The following is a 21,027-nucleotide window of genomic DNA, read 5'->3' as shown; positions in this document are numbered from 1 at the left end:
CCAGTGATCTTCTTCAGCAGATGATGCAGTATGTTGAGGGACTTGGTTGGTCTGCAGGGTAGAGACACAGGAGAGTGGAGACAGAGGAGAGAGAAGAGTAGAAAGAGATGAGTAGATAGACGAGAGAGCAGAGGAGGAAGAGACATAATAGAGAGAAAAGAGGAGACAGGAGAGTAGAGTAAGAGAGAGGAGAGGAGAGGAGAGAGAGAAGGAGAGGAGAGGAGGGGGGAGAGAGAGCATAGCAGAGAGAGACAGAGGAGAGAGAGGAGAGAATAGATTACATCAGATTGGACTGAGGATGATTGATATTAGATAATTAATTCTAACATACATCAATGATTGTAATGCTACAATGATCACTGAGGACAGCTAGTGATGATTAGATGCATTTCTGTAGTATGGCTCTCCTGACACTCACTTGAAGTCACAGGAAGCGTTGGGTTTCCAGGTTTCTGGCAGCTTCCGGAGCAGAGCTACCTTTGATGTGTGGGCACTGATATGACCTAGAGAGAGAGAGGGAGAAGAGACCCCTCAGCCAGCTGGTCCTGGGGCTCTGTTCACAAACAGACCCCACAGAGCCCCAGGACAGCAACACAATTAGACCCAAACAAATCATGAGAAAACAAAAAAATAATGACTTGACACATTGGAAATAATTAACAAAAAAACACAGCAAACTAGAATGCTATTTGGCCCTAAACAGAGAGTACACAGTGGCAGAATACCTGACCAATCTGACTGACCCAAACTTAAGGAAAGCTTTGACTACTGTGGCTCAGTTGGTAGAGCATGGTGTGCTTGCAACGCCAGGGTTGTGGGTTCGATTCCCACGGGGGACCAGTACGGAGAAAAACATGTATGAAATGTATGCATTCACTACTGTAAGTCGCTCTGGATAAGAGCGTCTGCTAAATGACTAAAATGTAAATGTAAATGTAAATATACAGACTCAGTGAGCATAGCCTTGCCGTCGGCAGACCTGGCTCTCAAGAGAAGACAGGCTATGTGCAACACTGCCCACAAAATGAGGTGGAAACTGAGCTGCACTTCCTAACCTCCTGCCAAATGTATGACCATATTAGAGACACATATTTCCCTCAGATTACACAGATCCACAAAGAATTAGAAAACATCTATTTTGATAAACTCCCATATCTACTGGGTGAAATACCACAGTGTTCCATCACAGCAGCAAGATGTGTGACCTGTTGCCACAAGAAAAGGGCAACCAGTGAAGAACAAACACCACTATAAATACAACCCATATTTATATATATTCCCTCTTGTACTTTAACTATTTGCACATTGTTACAACACTGTACAGTAAGTGTTCAGACCCCTCGACCTTTTCCACATTTTCTAACGATACAGCCTTCTTCTAAAATGGATTAAATTGTTTTTTTTCTCATCAATCTACACACAATACCCCATAACGACGTCACAATACCCCATAACGACATCACAATACCCCATAACGACGTCACAATACCCCATAACGACGTCACAATACCCCATAACGACATCACAATACCCCATAACGACGTCACAATACCCCATAACGACGTCACAATACCCCATAACGACGTCACAATACCCCATAACGACGTCACAATACCCCATAACGACATCACAATACCCCATAACGACATCACAATACCCCATAACGACATCACAATACCCCATAACGACAAAGGAACGCGACTAGACTCCCAGTCCCTGCCGCTGAAAAACCTCCCCACAGCATGATGCTGCCTCCACCATGCTTCACCGTAGAAATGGTGCCAGGTTTCCTCCTGACGTGACGCTTGGCATTCAGGCAAAAGAGTTCAATCTTGTTTTCATCAGACAAGAGAATCTCGTTTCTCAAACTCCAAGCGGGCTGTCATGTGCCTTTTACTGAGGAATGACTTCTGTCTGGTCGCTACCAAAAATGCCTGATGGATTGAGTGCTGCAGAGATGGTTGTCCTTCTGGAAGGTTCTCCCATCTCCTCAGAGGAACTCTGGAGCTCTGTCAGAGTGACCATCGGGTTCTTGGTCACCTCCCTGACCAAGGCCTTTCTTCCCTGATTGGCCGGGCGGCCAGCTCTAGAAAGAGTCTTGGGCATCCCAAACTTCTTCCATTTAAGAACGATGGAGACAGCTGTGTTTTTGGGAACCTTCAATGCTGCAGAAATGTTTTGGTACCCTTCCCCAGATCTGTGCCAGTGTCTTACCTATATATAGGGTACAGTGCTGAGTATAGTAGTGTAATAGTATCTTACCTACAGTTGAAGTCAGAAGTTTACATACACCTTAGCCAAATACATATGAAATAAGTTTCACAATTTCTGACATTTAATCCTAGTAAAAATTCCCTGTCTTAGGTCAGTTTGGATCACCACTTTATTGTAAGAATGTGAAGTGTCAGAATAATAGTAGAGAGAATGATTTATTTCAGCTTTTATTTCTTTCATCACATTCCCAGTCAGTCAGAAGTTTACATACACTCAATTAGTATTTGGTAGCATTGCCTTTAAATTGTTTAACTTGGGTCAAACGTTTCGGGTAGCCTTCAACAAGCTTCCCACAATAAGTTGGGTGGATTTTGGCCCATTCCTCCTGACAGAGCTGGTGTAACTGAGTCAGGTTTGTAGGCCTCCTTGCTCATACACGCTTTTTCAGTTCTGCCCACAATTTTTCTATGGGATTGAGGTCAAGGCTTTGTGATGGCCACACCAATACCTTGACTTAGTTGTCCTTATGCCATAACTTTGGAAGTATGCTTGGGGTCATTGTTCATTTTGAAGACACATTTGCGACCAAGCTTTAACTTCCTGACTGATGTCTTGAGATGTTGCTTCAATATATCCACATAATTTTCCATCCTCATGATGCCATCTATTTTGTGAAGTGCACCAGTCCCTCCTGCAGCAAAGCACCCCCACAACATGATGCTGCCACCCCCGTGCTTCACGGTTGGGATGGTGTTCTTCGGCTTGCAAGCCTCCCCCTTTTTCCTCCAAACATGACGATGGTCATTATGGCCAAACAGTTCTATTTCTGTTTCATCAGACCAGAGGACATTTCTCCAAAAAGTACGATCTTTGTCCCCATGTGCAGTTGCAAACAGTAGTCTGGCTTTTTTATGGTGGTTTTGGAGCAGTGACTTCTTCCTTGCTGAGCGGCCTTTCAGGTTATGTCGATATAGGACTTGTTTTACTGTGGATATATATACTTTTGTACCCGTTTCCTCCAGCATCTTCACAAGGTCCTTTGCTGTTGTTCTGGGATTGATGTGCACTTTTCACACCAAAGTACGTTCATCTCTAGGAGACAGAACGCGTCTCCTTCCTGAGCGGTATGACGGCTGCGTGGTCCCATGGTGTTTATACTTGTGTACTATTGTTTGTACAGATGAACGTGGTACTTTCAGGCATTTGGAAATTGCTCCCAAGGATGAACCAGACTTGTGGAGGTCTACAATGTTTTTCCTGAGGTCTTGGCTGATTTCTTTTGATTTTCCCATGATGTCAAGCAAAGAGGCACTGAGTTGGAAGGTAGGCCTTGAAATACATCCACAGGTACAGCTCCAATTGACTCAAATGATGTCAATTAGCCTATCAGAAGCTTCTAAAACCATGACATCATGTTCTGGAATTTTCCAAGCTGATTAAAGGCACAGTCAACTTAGTGTATGTAAACTTCTGATCCACTGGAATTGTGAAAGTGAATAAGTGAAATAATCTGTCTGAAAACAATTGTTGGAAAGATTACTTGTGTCATGCACAAAGTAGATGTCCTAACTGACTTGCCAAAACTATAGTTTGTTAACAAGAAATGTGTGGAGTGGTTGAAAAATGAGTTTTAATGACTCCAACCTAAGTCTATGTAAACTTCCGACTTCAACTGTATATATAGGGGACAGTGTAGTAGTGTAGTAGTATCTTACCTATATAGGGGACAGTGTAGTAGTGTAGTAGTATATTACCTATATAGGGGACAGTGTAGTAGTGTAGTAGTATATTACCTATATAGGGGACAGTGTAGTAGTGTAGTAGTATATTACCTATATAGGGGACAGTGTAGTAGTGTAGTAGTATATTACCTATATAGGGGACAGTGTAGTAGTGTAGTAGTATATTACCTATATAGGGGACAGTGTAGTAGTGTAGTAGTATCTTACCTATATAGGGGACAGTGTAGTAGTGTAGTAGTGTAGTAGTATCTTACCTATATAGGGGACAGTGTAGTAGTGTAGTAGTATATTACCTATATAGGGGACAGTGTAGTAGTGTAGTAGTGTAGTAGTATCTTACCTATATAGGGGACAGTGTAGTAGTGTAGTAGTATCTTACCTATATAGGGGACAGTGTAGTAGTGTAGTAGTATATTACCTATATAGGGGACAGTGTAGTAGTGTAGTAGTATATTACCTATATAGGGGACAGTGTAGTAGTGTAGTAGTATATTACCTATATAGGGGACAGTGTAGTAGTGTAGTAGTGTAGTAGTATATTACCTATATAGGGGACAGTGTAGTAGTGTAGTAGTGTAGTAGTATCTTACCAATATAGGGGACAGTGTAGTAGTGTAGTAGTATATTACCTATATAGGGGACAGTGTAGTAGTGTAGTAGTATATTACCTATATAGGGGACAGTGTAGTAGTGTAGTAGTGTAGTAGTATATTACCTATATAGGGGACAGTGTAGTAGTGTAGTAGTATATTACCTATATAGGGGACAGTGTAGTAGTGTAGTAGTATAGTAGTATATTACCTATATAGGGGACAGTGTAGTAGTGTAGTAGTGTAGTAGTATCTTACCTATATAGGGGACAGTGTAGTAGTGTAGTAGTGTAGTAGTATATTACCTATATAGGGGACAGTGTAGTAGTGTAGTAGTATATTACCTATATAGGGGACAGTGTAGTAGTGTAGTAGTATATTACCTATATAGGGGACAGTGTAGTAGTATAGTAGTATCTTACCTATATAGGGGACAGTGTAGAAGTGTAGTAGTATATTACCTATATAGGGGACAGTGTAGTAGTGTAGTAGTGTAGTAGTATATTACCTATATAGGGGACAGTGTAGTAGTGTAGTAGTATATTACCTATATAGGGGACAGTGTAGTAGTGTAGTAGTATATTACCAATATAGGGGACAGTGTAGTAGTGTAGTAGTGTAGTAGTATATTACCTATATAGGGGACAGTGTAGTAGTGTAGTAGTGTAGTAGTATCTTACCTATATAGGGGACAGTGTAGTAGTGTAGTAGTATAGTAGTATCTTACCTATATAGGGGACAGTGTAGTAGTGTAGTAGTATATTACCTATATAGGGGACAGTGCTGGAGTGTAGTAGTATATTACCTATATAGGGGACAGTGTAGTAGTGTAGTAGTATCTTACCTATATAGGGGACAGTATAGTAGTGTAGTAGTATATTACCTATATAGGGGACAGTGTAGTAGTATAGTAGTATCTTACCTATATAGGGGACAGTGTAGAAGTGTAGTAGTATATTACCTATATAGGGGACAGTGTAGTAGTGTAGTAGTGTAGTAGTATATTACCTATATAGGGGACAGTGTAGTAGTGTAGTAGTATATTACCTATATAGGGGACAGTGTAGTAGTGTAGTAGTATATTACCAATATAGGGGACAGTGTAGTAGTGTAGTAGTATATTACCTATATAGGGGACAGTGTAGTAGTGTAGTAGTGTAGTAGTATCTTACCTATATAGGGGACAGTGTAGTAGTGTAGTAGTATAGTAGTATCTTACCTATATAGGGGACAGTGTAGTAGTGTAGTAGTATAGTAGTATATTACCTATATAGGGGACAGTGTAGTAGTGTAGTAGTATAGTAGTATATTACCTATATAGGGGACAGTGTAGTAGTGTAGTAGTATATTACCTATATAGGGGACAGTGCTGGAGTGTAGTAGTATATTACCTATATAGGGGACAGTGTAGTAGTGTAGTAGTATCTTACCTATATAGGGGACAGTATAGTAGTGTAGTAGTGTATTACCTATATAGGGGACAGTGTAGTAGTGTAGTAGTATAGTAGTATATTACCTATATAGGGGACAGTGTAGTAGTGTAGTAGTGTAGTAGTATATTACCTATATAGGGGACAGTGTAGTAGTGTAGTAGTATATTACCTATATAGGGGACAGTGTAGTAGGGTAGTAGTGTAGTAGTATATTACCTATATAGGGGACAGTGTAGTAGTGTATTACCTATATAGGGGACAGTGTAGTAGTGTAGTAGTATCTTACCTATATAGGGGACAGTGTAGTAGTGTAGTAGTGTATTACCTATATAGGGGACAGTGTAGTAGTGTAGTAGTATATTACCTATATAGGGGACAGTGTAGTAGTGTAGTAGTATATTACCTATATAGGGGACAGTGTAGTAGTGTAGTAGTATAGTAGTATATTACCTATATAGGGGACAGTGTAGTAGTGTAGTAGTGTAGTAGTATATTACCTATATAGGGGACAGTGTAGTAGTGTAGTAGTATATTACCTATATAGGGGACAGTGTAGTAGTGTAGTAGTGTAGTAGTATATTACCTATATAGGGGACAGTGTAGTAGTGTATTACCTATATAGGGGACAGTGTAGTAGTGTAGTAGTGTAGTAGTATCTTACCTATATAGGGGACAGTGTAGTAGTGTAGTACCTATATAGGGGACAGTGTAGTAGTGTAGTAGTATATTACCTATATAGGGGACAGTGTAGTAGTGTAGTAGTGTAGTAGTATATTACCTATATAGGGGACAGTGTAGTAGTGTAGTAGTATATTACCTATATAGGGGACAGTGTAGTAGTGTTTAAGTATATTACCTATATAGGGGACAGTGTAGTAGTATCTTACCTATATAGGGGACAGTGTAGTAGTGTAGTAGTGTATTACCTATATAGGGGACAGTGTAGTAGTGTAGTAGTGTATTACCTATATAGGGGACAGTGTAGTAGTGTAGTAGTATATTACCTATATAGGGGACAGTGCTGGAGTGTAGTAGTATATTACCTATATAGGGGACAGTGTAGTAGTGTAGTAGTATATTACCTATATAGGGGACAGTGCTGGAGTGTAGTAGTATATTACCTATATAGGGGACAGTGTAGTAGTGTAGTAGTATATTACCTATATAGGGGACAGTGTAGTAGTGTAGTAGTATATTACCTATATAGGGGACAGTGTAGTAGTGTAGTAGTGTATTACCTATATAGGGGACAGTGTAGTAGTGTAGTAGTGTATTACCTATATAGGGGACAGTGCTGGAGTGTAGTAGTGTAGTAGTATATTACCTATATAGGGGACAGTGCTGGAGTGTAGTAGTGTCTCAGCCCACAGCCGGCAGGCCTCAGTCTTAGTTAGACTCTCCACTCCATAAGAAAGCTGGTACTCCATCTTGGACAGGACATAGACAGGGACTACCTGCAGGACACACACACAGGTTTACTAAGGGTTTACTAAGGGTTTACTAAAGGTTTACTAAAGGTTTACTAAAGGTTTACTAAGTGTTGACTAAGGGTTGACTAAGGGTTTACTAAAGGTTTACTAAGGGTTTACTCAACACAGTGAACAGCATATACCAGATGTGTGGTACATGTTTACAAAGAGGGAGTATATTAAACCAAAAAACTGTTTTAAGTGAAATATTAGCTTTTGTCTGAAGCCGAAAAATACACAAAATTCCAAAGTTAATTTTGAATTCATTGAAGAGCACACTTCTCCAGCGTGCCAGTGTCCATCGAAGGTGAGCATTTCCCCACTGAAGTCGGTTTTGATGCCAAAAACCGCAGTCAGGTCACGACCCTGGTGAGGACGACGAGCAACGAGATGAGCTTCCCTGAGACGGTTTCTGACAGTTTGTGCGAAACCCCCAGTTTCATCAGCTGTCCAGGTGGTGTCAAGAAGCCGGATGTGCAGGTCCTGGGTTGGCATGGTTACACGTTGTCTGTGGTTGTGAGGCCGGTTGGACGTACTGCCAAATTCTCTTAACACGACATTGGAGGCGGCTTATGGTAGAGAGAAGAACATTCAATTCTATGGCAACAGCCGTGGTGAACATTCCTGCAGTCAGCATGCCGATTGCACCGCTCCCTCAAAACTTGAGACTTCTGTTGCATTGCGTTGTGTGACAAAACTGCACATTTAAGAGTGACCTTTTATTGTCCCCAGCACAAGGTGCACCTGTGTAATGATCATGCTGTTTAATCAGCTTGTTGATATGCCACACCTGTCAGGTGGATGAATGATCTTGGCAAAGGAGAAATACTCGCCAACAGAAATAAGCTTTTTGTGGGTATGGCCCATATCTGGGATCTTTGTTATCCATTTCATGCTCTGCCTCCAGTCCACTTACCGATATCTGAACAAGAGAGACTCATCAAAATTGCAACAAGCGGTTCTGTGAAGATTGAATTTAATCAGAAGCCACTGCCAGATTTGTGAATAGGGCTGCGCTCAGAGTATCCTGCCTTGGTAAATCTCGCTGTTAAGACACTGATGCCCTTTGCAACCACGTACCTAATGTGAGAGTGGATTCTCGGCCCTCACTAGCATGAAAACTAAATACAGGCACAGACTCTGTGTGGAAAATGTACATAGACGTTGAATAAAACCAGTTGAGTAGTGACTTCAACTAGCTTTGGCTGCCATCTAGTGGAAAGGAATGGTAACTGCACTGGACTGCTAGTAGCTGCCATCTAGTGGAAAGTAATGGTAACTACACTGGACTGCTAGTAGCTGCCATCTAGTGGAAAGGAATGGTAACTACACTGGACTGCTAGTAGCTGCCATCTAGTGGAAAGGAATGGTAACTACACTGGACTGCTAGTAGCTGCCATCTAGTGGAAAGGAATGGTAACTACACTGGACTGCTAGTAGCTGCCATCTAGTGGAAAGGAATGGTAACTACACTGGACTGCTAGTTGGTAGAGTCAAAGGAGACTTTAATAATAAATGCCATTTAGGCAGACACCTTTATCCAGAGCCACCTGGCTACATGGTAGTGGAAACAGAGATGTGTGTGTGTGTGTGTGTGTGTGTGTTCCAGACCTTGTTGCTGGTGCCCAGCCTGCGAGTGTGTGCCAGATAAACATCACTCCGCACCAGCAGCAGCAGGTCCTGTAAACTGTACAGTTTATACAGCAGGTTTCCTTCCTCTGGACTCAAATAGTCCTCCTCATCCTCAGCACCCCCCATGAGATCCTCACACAGCAGCCCTGGGGGGGACACATTAACATGTAACACAGCAGCCCTGGGGGGGACACATTAACATGTAACACAGCAGCCCTGTGGGGGGGGGACACATTAACATGTAACACAGCAGCCCTGAGGGGGACACATTAACATGTAACACAGCAGCCCTGGGGGGGACACATTAACATGTAACACAGCAGCCCTGGGGGGGGACACATTAACATGTAACACAGCAGCCCTGGGGGGGACACATTAACATGTAACACAGCAGCCCTGGGGGGGACACATTAACATGTAACACAGCAGCCCTGGGGGGGACACATTAACATGTAACACAGCAGCCCTGGGGGGGACACATTAACATGTAACACAGCAGCCCTGGGGGGGACACATTAACATGTAACACAGCAGCCCTGGGGGGGACACATTAACATGTAACACAGCAGCCCTGGGGGGGACACATTAACATGTAACACAGCAGCCCTGGGGGGGGACACATTAACATGTAACACAGCAGCCCTGAAAGGGGGGGGGGCACATTAACATGTAACACAGCAGCCCTGGGGGGGGACACATTAACATGTAACACAGGGGGACACATTAACATGTAACACATCCACGGCTATCATCATTACACACATACCATGCTACAGTCTCACATACCGTTGGAATATATTTCTATCTGTCAATACTAACGTTTCTGTTGTACAGTCTTCCTGTTGTCTATTGGTCCAGGTTGAGAAGGGGCGTCGACATATGTCTCTCCATCCTGGGTACTGTCCAGGTAATTGGACACGCTGGGCTTCACCAGCGACTGGGGGTTTGGGTTGGAGAGGGGTTCTGCGGCCTGGGAGGAGCAGGTTCTGGCTGGGTCCTGGGTCTGGTTGGGTTTGGGTTTGAGCATGGCCTTCTGCATGGCTAGGATCTGATCCAGCTGGTCGCAGCCCCCTGGTACCTTAGCCTTCCTGGCCACTCTCCTTGTCCCAGGGGCAAGGGGTGGCGGTGAGGAGGCACAGGGGGGTCGAGGGGTGGTGGTGAGGAGGCAGAGAGGGGCGAGGGGTGGCGGTGAGGAGGCACAGGGGGGTCGAGGGGTGTCCTGTTGACGTGTTGGGGAGAGTTGGGTCATCGTGGCTGGGGGTAACCTGTTGGTGGTGGAGACTGGGGACACAGGGTCATCAATCACCAGGCGCTCGTCTTCCGAGTCTCCGCCTGAGGAAAACTGCTCCTCAGAGTCCTGAACAGAGCCAGGTTTCAGCTGATTGGCTGAAGGGACAGTAGCAGCCAATGATTGTTCAGCACAGCTCTGCTCTCTCTCCTCTGTCTCTGAAACCACCGTCCTGTTTGTCCAGAATAAGTTCCCCTCTTCATCCGGAGTTCTGCTGGCCTTAGATTCCTCTTTAACCAGGGTCCCACTGTACTGTTTAGACTTGGTTTTAGGCTGACTGACCAAGTCTGTTGGCGGACTGACCAAGTCTGTTGGCTGACTGACCAAGTCTGTTGGCTGACTGACCAAGTCTGTTGGCTGACTGACCAAGTCTGTTGGCTGACTGACCAAGTCTGTTGGCTGACTGACCAAGTCTTTCGGCTGACTGACCAAGTCTTTCGGCGGACTGACCAAGTCTTTCGGCGGACTGACCAAGTCTTTTGGCGGACTGACCAAGTCTTTTGGCGGACTGACCAAGTCTTTTGGCGGACTGACCAAGTCTTTCGGCTGACTGACCAAGTCTTTCGGCTGACTGACCAAGTCTTTCTGTAGATTATGGGTCTTCAGCCTCTTGGGGGACTGAGTCGCTTCTCCAAATGTTTCTAGGTCTGTGAGATCCAGTCCAAAGTCCAGACCAGAGGTCTCAAATGACACCAGCCTCCTCTGAGAGCTCTCCTGTAGAGCACACACACACACACACACACACTGAGTTACAGCTCTCCTGTAGAGCACACACACACACTGAGTTACAGCTCTCCTGTAGAGCACACACACACTGAGTACAGACAGCTAGGAGATGTAGGGTTAAGGTCAGGGGTTAGGGTACAGACAGCTAGGAGATGTATGGTTAAGGTCAGAAGTCAGGGGTTAGGGTACAGACAGCTAGGAGATGTAGGGTTAAGGTCAGGGGTTAGGCTACAGACAGCTAGGAGATGTAGGGTTAAGGTCAGGGGTCAGGGGTTAGGCTACAGACAGCTAGGAGATGTAGGGTTAAGGTCAGGGGTCAGGCTACAGACAGCTAGGAGATGTAGGGTTAAGGTCAGGGGTCAGGCTACATACAGCTAGGAGATGTAAGGTTAAGGTCAGGGGTCAGGCTACATACAGCTAGGAGATGTAGGGTTAAGGTCAGGGGTTAGGCTACATACAGCTAGGAGATGTAGGGTTAACCTGTTGGGGATAGGGGGCAGTATTTGCACGGCCGGATAAAAAAACGTACCCGATTTAATCTGGTTACTACTCCTGCCCAGTAACTAGAATATGCATATAATTGTTTGAGTTGGATAGAAAACACCCTAAAGTTTCTAAAACTGTTTGAATGGTGTCTGTGAGTATAACAGAACTCATATGGCAGGCCAAAACCTGAGAAGATTCCAAACAGGAAGCGCCCTCTCTGACCATTTCATGGCCTTCTTGATCATCTCTAACCAAAACAGGGGATCTCTGGCATAACGTGACATTTTCTAACGCTCCCATAGGCTCTCAGAAGGCGCCAGAACGATGAATGGTGACTTTGCAGGCCATGGCTGAAAAACAGTAGCGCATTTGTAAGTGGCCGATCTGAGGACAATGGGACGGGGCGCGCGTGCACGAGCCGACACCATGTTTACTTTCTCTCCCTTTGAACGAAAACAACGACTTCCGGTCGGAATATTATCGCTTTTTTATGAGAAAAATAGCATAAAAATTGATTTTAAACAGCGGTTGACATGCTTCGAAGTACGGTAATGGAATATTTTGAAATTTTTTGTCACGAAACGCGTCAGGCGCGTCACCCTTCTTTACCCTTCGGATAGTGTCTTGAACGCACGAACAAAACGCCGCTATTTGGATATAACTATGGATTATTTGGAACCAAACCAACATTTGTTATTGAAGTAGAAGTCCTGGGAGTGCATTCTGACGAAGAACAGCAAAGGTAATCAAACTTTTCTAATAGTAAATCGGAGTTGAGTACCACACTTGGTGGGTGTCAAAATAGCTAGCCTGTGATGGCCGGGCTATCTACTCAGAATATTGCACAATGTGCTTTCACCAAAAAGCTATTTTAAATCGGACATAGCAAGTGCATAGAGGAGTTCTGTATCTATAATTCTTAAAATAATTGTTATGCTTTTTGTGAACGTTTATCGTGAGTAATTTAGTAAATTCACCGGCAGTGTTCGGTGGGAATGCTAGTCACATGCTAGTCACATGCTAATGTAAAAAGCTGGTTTTTGATATAAATATGAACTTGATTGAACAAAACATGCATGTATTGTATAACATAATGTCCTAGGGTTGTCATCTGATGAAGATCATCAAAGGTTAGTGCTGCATTTAGCTGTGGTTTGGGTTTATGTGACATTATATGCTAGCTTGAAAAATGGGTGTCTAATTATTTCTGGCTGGGTACTCTGCTGACATAATCTAATGTTTTGCTTTCGTTGTAAAGCCTTTTTGAAATCGGACAGTGTGGTTAGATTAACGAGAGTCTTGTCTTTAAAATGCTGTAAAATAGTCATATGTTTGAGAAATTGAAGTAATAGCATTTCTAAGGTATTTGAATATCGCGCCACGGGATTACACTGGCTGTTGAGTAGGTGGGACGCAAGCATCCCACTGGCCCAGAGAGGTTAAGGTCAGGGGTTAGTTAGGCTACAGACAGCTAGGAGATGTAGGGTTAAGGTCAGGGGTTAGGGGTTAGGCTACAGACAGCTAGGAGATGTAGGGTTAAGGTCAGGGGTTAGTTAGGGTACATACAGCTAGGAGATGTAGGGTTAAGGTCAGGGGTTAGGCTACAGACAGCTAGGAGATGTAGGGTTAAGGTCAGGGGTCAGGGTACAGACAGCTAGGAGATGTAGGGTTAAGGTCAGGGGTCAGGCTACAGACAGCTAGGAGATGTAGGGTTAAGGTCAGGGGTTAGGCTACAGACAGCTAGGAGATGTAGGGTTAAGGTCAGGGGTCAGGCTACAGACAGCTAGGAGATGTAGGGTTAAGGTCAGGGGTTAGGCTACAGACAGCTAGGAGATGTATTAAGGTCAGGGGTTAGGGGTTAGGCTACAGACAGCTAGGAGATGTAGGGTTAAGGTCAGGGGTCAGGGGTTAGGGTACATACAGCTAGGAGATGTAGGGTTAAGGTCAGGGGTCAGGGGTTAGGCTACAGACAGCTAGGAGATGTAGGGTTAAGGTCAGGGGTCAGGGGTCAGGGGTAGGCTACATACAGCAGGTAGTTGTTTGTTCATAGCTGGAGTCTCAGTCATGAGGTGGAAGACATTCTTGGTTCCAGTCTTGTTGACTGACAGCTTCATGCTCTCCTCGTGGAACAGCTGACTCCTCTCTCTCACCGTCAACTCCGTCTGCAGCAGCGGAGGGTCGACGAACACCGTCTTACTCTGGCTACTGCCTGCAACACAGATACATTACTCACAGGTCTGCTGGTTCACATCATGAAAACTAGTTTATTAAAACGGATGTTAACTTTATGGCAGGTCTGAACATGGGAGATCTCTCATTGGACTGTTGGTCTGACCAATTGGAATCTATGCTTCAAAACAGTTTTGATCACCTGGACTGGGAAATGTTCCAGGTGACTTCTGGGAATAGCATGGGCGTATAGACAGACTGGGTTCACCAGGAAGTGCATAGAGGATGTTGTTAATAAGACTGTGATGATTAGAACTTATCCAAAACCTAAAAACGTGGATAGATGGCAGAACCACCACATTTAACCACAGCAAGGTGACTGGGAACATGGACGTGTACAAACAGACCAACACAAGAGGCACAAATGACAACACAGGGACAAAGTGGAGTTGCAATTCAACAGCTCAGACACACTAGATATGGCAGGGACTCCAGGCAATCACAGACGATAAAGGTACTTCCTGTATATAGCCATGTTATTACCTGGTACTTCCTGTATATAGCCATGTTATTACCTGGTACTCCCTGTATATAGCCATGTTATTACCTGGTACTTCCTGTATATAGCCATGTTATTACCTGGTACTCCCTGTATATAGCCATGTTATTACCTGGTACTTCCTGTATATAGCCATGTTATTACCTGGTACTCCCTGTATATAGCCATGTTATTACCTGGTACTCCCTGTATATAGCCATGTTATTACCTGGTACTTCCTGTATATAGCCATGTTATTACCTGGTACTCCCTGTATATAGCCATGTTATTACCTGGTACTTCCTGTATATAGCCATGTTATTACCTGGTACTCCCTGTATATAGCCATGTTATTACCTGGTACTTCCTGTATATAGCCATGTTATTACCTGGTACTTCCTGTATATAGCCATGTTATTACCTGGTACTTCCTGTATATAGCCATGTTATTACCTGGTACTCCCTGTATATAACCATGTTATTACCTGGTACTCCCTGTATATAACCATGTTATTACCTGGTACTTCCTGTATATACCCATGTTATTACCTGGTACTCCCTGTATATAGCCATGTTATTACCTGGTACTCCCTGTATATAACCATGTTATTACCTGGTACTCCCTGTATATAACCATGTTACTACCTGGTACTTCCTGTATATAGCCATATTATTACCTGGTACTCCCTGTATATAACCATGTTATTACCTGGTACTCCCTGTATATAGCCATGTTATTACCTGGTACTCCCTGTATATAGCCATGTTATTACCTGGTACTTCCTGTATATAGCCATGTTATTACCTGGTACTTCCTGTATATAGCCATGTTATTACCTGGTACTTCCTGTATATAGCCATGTTATTACCTGGTACTTCCTGTATATAACCATGTTATTACCTGGTACTCCCTGTATATAACCATGTTATTACCTGGTACTCCCTGTATATAGCCATGTTATTACCTGGTACTTCCTGTATATAGCCATGTTATTACCTGGTACTCCCTGTATATAGCCATGTTATTACCTGGTACCTCCTGTATATAGCCATGTTATTACCTGGTACTTCCTGTATATACCCATGTTATTACCTGGTACTCCCTGTATATACCCATGTTATTACCTGGTACTTAGGGTCAGAATGAGGGGTTAGGGTCAGGATGAGGGGTTAGGTTATATCCTACCTCTTCCAGGGTTGGTTTTGACCACTACAGGTAACTCCCAGGGTCAGGGGTTAGGGTCAGGATGAGGGGTCAGGGGTTAGGGTCAGGATGAGGGGTTAGGGTCAGGATGAGGGGTTAGGGTCAGGATGAGGGGTTAGGTTATATCCTACCTCTTCCAGGGTTGGTTTTGACCACTACAGGTAACTCCCAGGGTCAGTGGTTAGGGTCAGGATGAGGGGTCAGGGGTTAGGGTCAGGATAAGGGGTTAGGGTCAGGATGAGGGGTTAGGGTCAGGATGAGGGGTTAGGTTATATCCTACCTCTTCCAGGATTGGTTTTGACCACTACAGGTAACTCCCAGGGTTAGGGGTTAGGGTCAGGATGAGGGGTTAGGGTCAGGATGAGGGGTTAGGGTCAGGATGAGGGGTTAGGGTCAGGATGAGGGGTCAGGTTATATCCTACCTCTTCCAGGGTTGGTTTTGACCACTACAGGTAACTCCCAGGGTTAGGGGTTAGGGTCAGGATGAGGGGTTAGGGTCAGGATGAGAGGTTAGGGTCAGGATGAGGGGTCAGGATGAGGGGTTAGGGTCAGGATGAGGGGTCAGGGGTTAGGGTCAGGATGAGGGGTTAGGGTCAGGATGAGGGGTTAAGGGTTAGGGTCAGGATGAGGGGTCAGGTTATATCCTACCTCTTCCAGGATTGGTTTTGACCACTACAGGTAACTCCCAGGGATCAGTGAAGTCCGGACCATGGTTGTCCAGCAGTCTGACCAGACTTTCTCTACTCAGGACAACATGGGGTTCATACCGACCACTCAGCTTCTCTGCATTACTGTCAGTACTGACGCCCTAAACGTGAAACAAATACCAACATTAGTGTATAAAATGAGGCCTCTAAGACACATCAATGGAAGTGTGTTTAATAGCTGAGTTCATATACAAAGGCCTCCCAACGACTGAGATCCAACCTGACGCAATAACCAATGTGGTAAGGGCTGGGTCTGGTGTAAGGGCTGTGGTAAGGACTGGGTCTGGTGTAAGGACTGGGTCTGGTGTAAGGGCTGTGGTAAGGACTGGGTCTGGTGTAAGGACTGTGGTAAGGACTGGATCTGGTATGAGGGCTGGGTCTGGTGTGAGGGCTGGGTCTGGTGTGAGGGCTGGGTCTGGTGTGAGGGCTGGGTCTGGTGTGAGGGCTGGGTCTGGTGTAAGGGCTGTGGTAAGGACTGGGTCTGGTGTAAGGGCTGGGTCTGGTGTAAGGGCTGGGTCTGGTGTGAGGGCTGGGTCTGGTGTAAGGACTGGGTCTGGTGTAAGGACTGGGTCTGGTGTAAGGACTGGGTCTGGTGTAAGGACTGGGTCTGGTGTAAGGGCTGTGGTAAGGACTGGGTCTGGTGTGAGGGCTGGGTCTGGTGTGAGGGCTGGGTCTGGTGTGAGGGCTGGGTCTGGTGTGAGGGCTGGGTCTGGTGTAAGGACTGGGTCTGGTGTGACGGCTGGGTCTGGTGTGAGGGCTGGGTCTGGTGTGAGGGCTGGGTCTGGTGTGAGGGCTGGGTCTGGTGTAAGGACTGGGTCTGGTGTAAGGACTGGGTCTGGTGTAAGGACTGGGTCTGGTGTAAGGACTGGGTCTGGTGTAAGGACTGGGTCTGGTGTAAGGGCTGTGGTAAGGACTGGGTCTGGTGTGAGGGCTGGGTCTGGTGTGAGGGCTGGGTCTGGTGTGAGGGCTGGGTCTGGTGTGAGGGCTGGGTCTGGTGTAAGGACTGGGTCTGGTGTGACGGCTGGGTCTGGTGTGAGGGCTGGGTCTGGTGTGAGGGCTGGGTCTGGTGTGAGGGCTGGGTCTGGTGTAAGGACTGGGTCTGGTGTAAGGACTGGGTCTGGTGTAAGGACTGGGTCTGGTGTAAGGGCTGGGTCTGGTGTAAGGGCTGGGTCTGGTGTAAGGGCTGGGTCTGGTGTAAGGACTGGGTCTGGTGTAAGGGCTGTGGTAAGGACTGGGTCTGGTGTGAGGGCTGGGTCTGGTGTGAGGGCTGGGTCTGGTGTGAGGGCTGGGTCTGGTGTGAGGGCTGGGTCTGGTGTGAGGGCTGGGTCTGGTGTGAGGGCTGGGTCTGGTGTGAGGGCTGGGTCTGGTGTAAGGACTGGGTCTGGTGTGAGGGCTGGGTCTGGTGTAAGGGCTGGGTCTGGTGTAAGGACTGGGTCTGGTGTAAGGACTGTGGTAAGGACTGGGTCTGGTGTAAGGGCTGGGTCTGGTGTAAGGGCTGGGTCTGGTGTAAGGGCTGGGTCTGGTGTAAGGGCTGTGGTAAGGACTGGGTCTGGTGTGAGGACTGGGTCTGGTGTAAGGACTGGGTCTGGTGTAAGGGCTGGGTCTGGTGTAAGGGCTGTGGTAAGGACTGGGTCTGGTGTGAGGGCTGTGGTAAGGACTGGGTCTGGTGTGAGGACTGGGTCTGGTGTAAGGACTGTGGTAAGGACTGGGTCTGGTGTGAGGACTGTGGTAAGGACTGGGTCTGGTGTGAGGGCTGTGGTAAGGACTGGGTCTGGTGTAAGGACTGGGTCTGGTGTGAGGGCTGTGGTAAGGACTGGGTCTGGTGTAAGGACTGTGGTAAGGACTGGGTCTGGTGTAAGGACTGTGGTAAGGACTGGGTCTGGTGTAAGGACTGGGTCTGGTGTAAGGACTGGGTCTGGTGTAAGGACTGGGTCTGGTGTAAGGACTGGGTCTGGTGTAAGGACTGGGTCTGGTGTAAGGGCTGGGTCTGGTGTGAGGGCTGGGTCTGGTGTAAGGGCTGGGTCTGGTGTGAGGGCTGGGTCTGGTGTAAGGGCTGGGTCTGGTGTGAGGGCTGGGTCTGGTGTAAGGACTGGGTCTGGTGTAAGGACTGGGTCTGGTGTAAGGACTGGGTCTGGTGTAAGGACTGTGGTAAGGACTGGGTCTGGTGTGAGGGCTGGGTCTGGTGTAAGGACTGGGTCTGGTGTGAGGGCTGGGTCTGGTGTAAGGGCTGGGTCTGGTGTAAGGACTGGGTCTGGTGTAAGGACTGTGGTAAGGACTGGGTCTGGTGTAAGGACTGGGTCTGGTGTAAGGGCTGGGTCTGGTGTAAGGGCTGTGGTAAGGACTGGGTCTGGTGTGAGGACTGGGTCTGGTGTAAGGACTGGGTCTGGTGTAAGGGCTGGGTCTGGTGTAAGGGCTGTGGTAAGGACTGGGTCTGGTGTAAGGACTGGGTCTGGTGTAAGGGCTGTGGTAAGGACTGGGTCTGGTGTGAGGGCTGTGGTAAGGACTGGGTCTGGTGTAAGGACTGGGTCTGGTGTGAGGGCTGTGGTAAGGACTGGGTCTGGTGTAAGGACTGGGTCTGGTGTAAGGACTGTGGTAAGGACTGGGTCTGGTGTAAGGACTGTGGTAAGGACTGGGTCTGGTGTAAGGACTGGGTCTGGTGTAAGGACTGGGTCTGTAGTAAGGACTGGGTCTGGTGTAAGGGCTGGGTCTGGTGTAAGGGCTGGGTCTGGTGTAAGGGCTGGGTCTGGTGTAAGGACTGGGTCTGGTGTAAGGGCTGTGGTAAGGACTGGGTCTGGTGTGAGGGCTGGGTCTGGTGTGAGGGCTGGGTCTGGTGTGAGGGCTGGGTCTGGTGTGAGGGCTGGGTCTGGTGTGAGGGCTGGGTCTGGTGTGAGGGCTGGGTCTGGTGTGAGGGCTGGGTCTGGTGTAAGGACTGGGTCTGGTGTGAGGGCTGGGTCTGGTGTAAGGGCTGGGTCTGGTGTAAGGACTGGGTCTGGTGTAAGGACTGTGGTAAGGACTGGGTCTGGTGTAAGGGCTGGGTCTGGTGTAAGGGCTGGGTCTGGTGTGAGGGCTGGGTCTGGTGTAAGGGCTGGGTCTGGTGTAAGGACTGGGTCTGGTGTAAGGGCTGTGGTAAGGACTGGGTCTGGTGTAAGGACTGGGTCTGGTGTAAGGGCTGTGGTAAGGACTGGGTCTGGTGTAAGGACTGTGGTAAGGACTGGATCTGGTATGAGGGCTGGGTCTGGTGTGAGGGCTGGGTCTGGTGTGAGGGCTGGGTCTGGTGTGAGGGCTGGGTCTGGTGTGAGGGCTGGGTCTGGTGTAAGGGCTGTGGTAAGGACTGGGTCTGGTGTAAGGGCTGGGTCTGGTGTAAGGGCTGGGTCTGGTGTGAGGGCTGGGTCTGGTGTAAGGACTGGGTCTGGTGTAAGGACTGGGTCTGGTGTAAGGACTGGGTCTGGTGTAAGGACTGGGTCTGGTGTAAGGACTGGGTCTGGTGTAAGGGCTGTGGTAAGGACTGGGTCTGGTGTGAGGGCTGGGTCTGGTGTGAGGGCTGGGTCTGGTGTGAGGGCTGGGTCTGGTGTGAGGGCTGGGTCTGGTGTAAGGACTGGGTCTGGTGTGACGGCTGGGTCTGGTGTGAGGGCTGGGTCTGGTGTGAGGGCTGGGTCTGGTGTGAGGGCTGGGTCTGGTGTAAGGACTGGGTCTGGTGTAAGGACTGGGTCTGGTGTAAGGACTGGGTCTGGTGTAAGGACTGTGGTAAGGACTGGGTCTGGTGTAAGGACTGGGTCTGGTGTAAGGGCTGGGTCTGGTGTAAGGGCTGTGGTAAGGACTGGGTCTGGTGTGAGGACTGGGTCTGGTGTAAGGACTGGGTCTGGTGTAAGGGCTGGGTCTGGTGTAAGGGCTGTGGTAAGGACTGGGTCTGGTGTAAGGACTGGGTCTGGTGTAAGGGCTGTGGTAAGGACTGGGTCTGGTGTGAGGGCTGTGGTAAGGACTGGGTCTGGTGTAAGGACTGGGTCTGGTGTGAGGGCTGTGGTAAGGACTGGGTCTGGTGTAAGGACTGGGTCTGGTGTAAGGACTGTGGTAAGGACTGGGTCTGGTGTAAGGACTGTGGTAAGGACTGGGTCTGGTGTAAGGACTGGGTCTGGTGTGAGGGCTGTGGTAAGGACTGGGTCTGGTGTAAGGACTGTGGTAAGGACTGGGTCTGGTGTAAGGACTGTGGTAAGGACTGGGTCTGGTGTAAGGACTGTGGTAAGGACTGGGTCTGGTGTAAGGACTGGGTCTGGTGTAAGGACTGGGTCTGGTGTAAGGACTGGGTCTGGTGTAAGGACTGGGTCTGGTGTAAGGGCTGGGTCTGGTGTGAGGGCTGGGTCTGGTGTAAGGGCTGGGTCTGGTGTGAGGGCTGGGTCTGGTGTAAGGGCTGGGTCTGGTGTGAGGGCTGGGTCTGGTGTAAGGACTGGGTCTGGTGTAAGGACTGGGTCTGGTGTAAGGACTGGGTCTGGTGTAAGGACTGTGGTAAGGACTGGGTCTGGTGTGAGGGCTGGGTCTGGTGTAAGGACTGGGTCTGGTGTGAGGGCTGGGTCTGGTGTAAGGGCTGGGTCTGGTGTAAGGACTGGGTCTGGTGTAAGGACTGGGTCTGGTGTGAGGGCTGGGTCTGGTGTAAGGACTGGGTCTGGTGTAAGGACTGTGGTAAGGACTGGGTCTGGTGTAAGGGCTGGGTCTGGTGTAAGGGCTGGGTCTGGTGTAAGGGCTGGGTCTGGTGTAAGGGCTGTGGTAAGGACTGGGTCTGGTGTGAGGACTGGGTCTGGTGTAAGGACTGGGTCTGGTGTAAGGGCTGGGTCTGG

The 21,027-nt window shown here is 47.4% G+C and overlaps 1 protein-coding gene across 3 annotated transcripts in view; it reads right to left on the bottom strand.

The window, feature by feature from the left end:
* Nucleotides 1–21,027, bottom strand: part of ice2 (interactor of little elongator complex ELL subunit 2) — a 68,818-nt gene that overhangs the window by 18,353 nt on the left and 29,438 nt on the right. For all 3 annotated transcript variants that reach the window (XM_045706170.2, XM_082968238.1, XM_082968239.1), the window contains 7 exons: nucleotides 16,140–16,299; nucleotides 13,608–13,789; nucleotides 9,900–11,082; nucleotides 9,060–9,226; nucleotides 7,304–7,433; nucleotides 419–503; nucleotides 1–51 (listed from right to left, as the gene is read on the bottom strand). In XM_045706170.2, the coding sequence (XP_045562126.2) occupies nucleotides 1–51; nucleotides 419–503; nucleotides 7,304–7,433; nucleotides 9,060–9,226; nucleotides 9,900–11,082; nucleotides 13,608–13,789; nucleotides 16,140–16,299 (1,958 nt within the window). The remainder of the gene's footprint in view (nucleotides 52–418; nucleotides 504–7,303; nucleotides 7,434–9,059; nucleotides 9,227–9,899; nucleotides 11,083–13,607; nucleotides 13,790–16,139; nucleotides 16,300–21,027) is intronic.

The sequence above is a fragment of the Salmo salar genome, chromosome 23 (assembly GCF_965601325.2).
Source record: "Salmo salar chromosome 23, fSalSal1, whole genome shotgun sequence".
NCBI lineage: Eukaryota > Metazoa > Chordata > Actinopteri > Salmoniformes > Salmonidae > Salmo > Salmo salar.
Note: the sequence above shows the minus strand (reverse complement) of the source record. Positions and strands in the feature narration are given on the sequence as shown.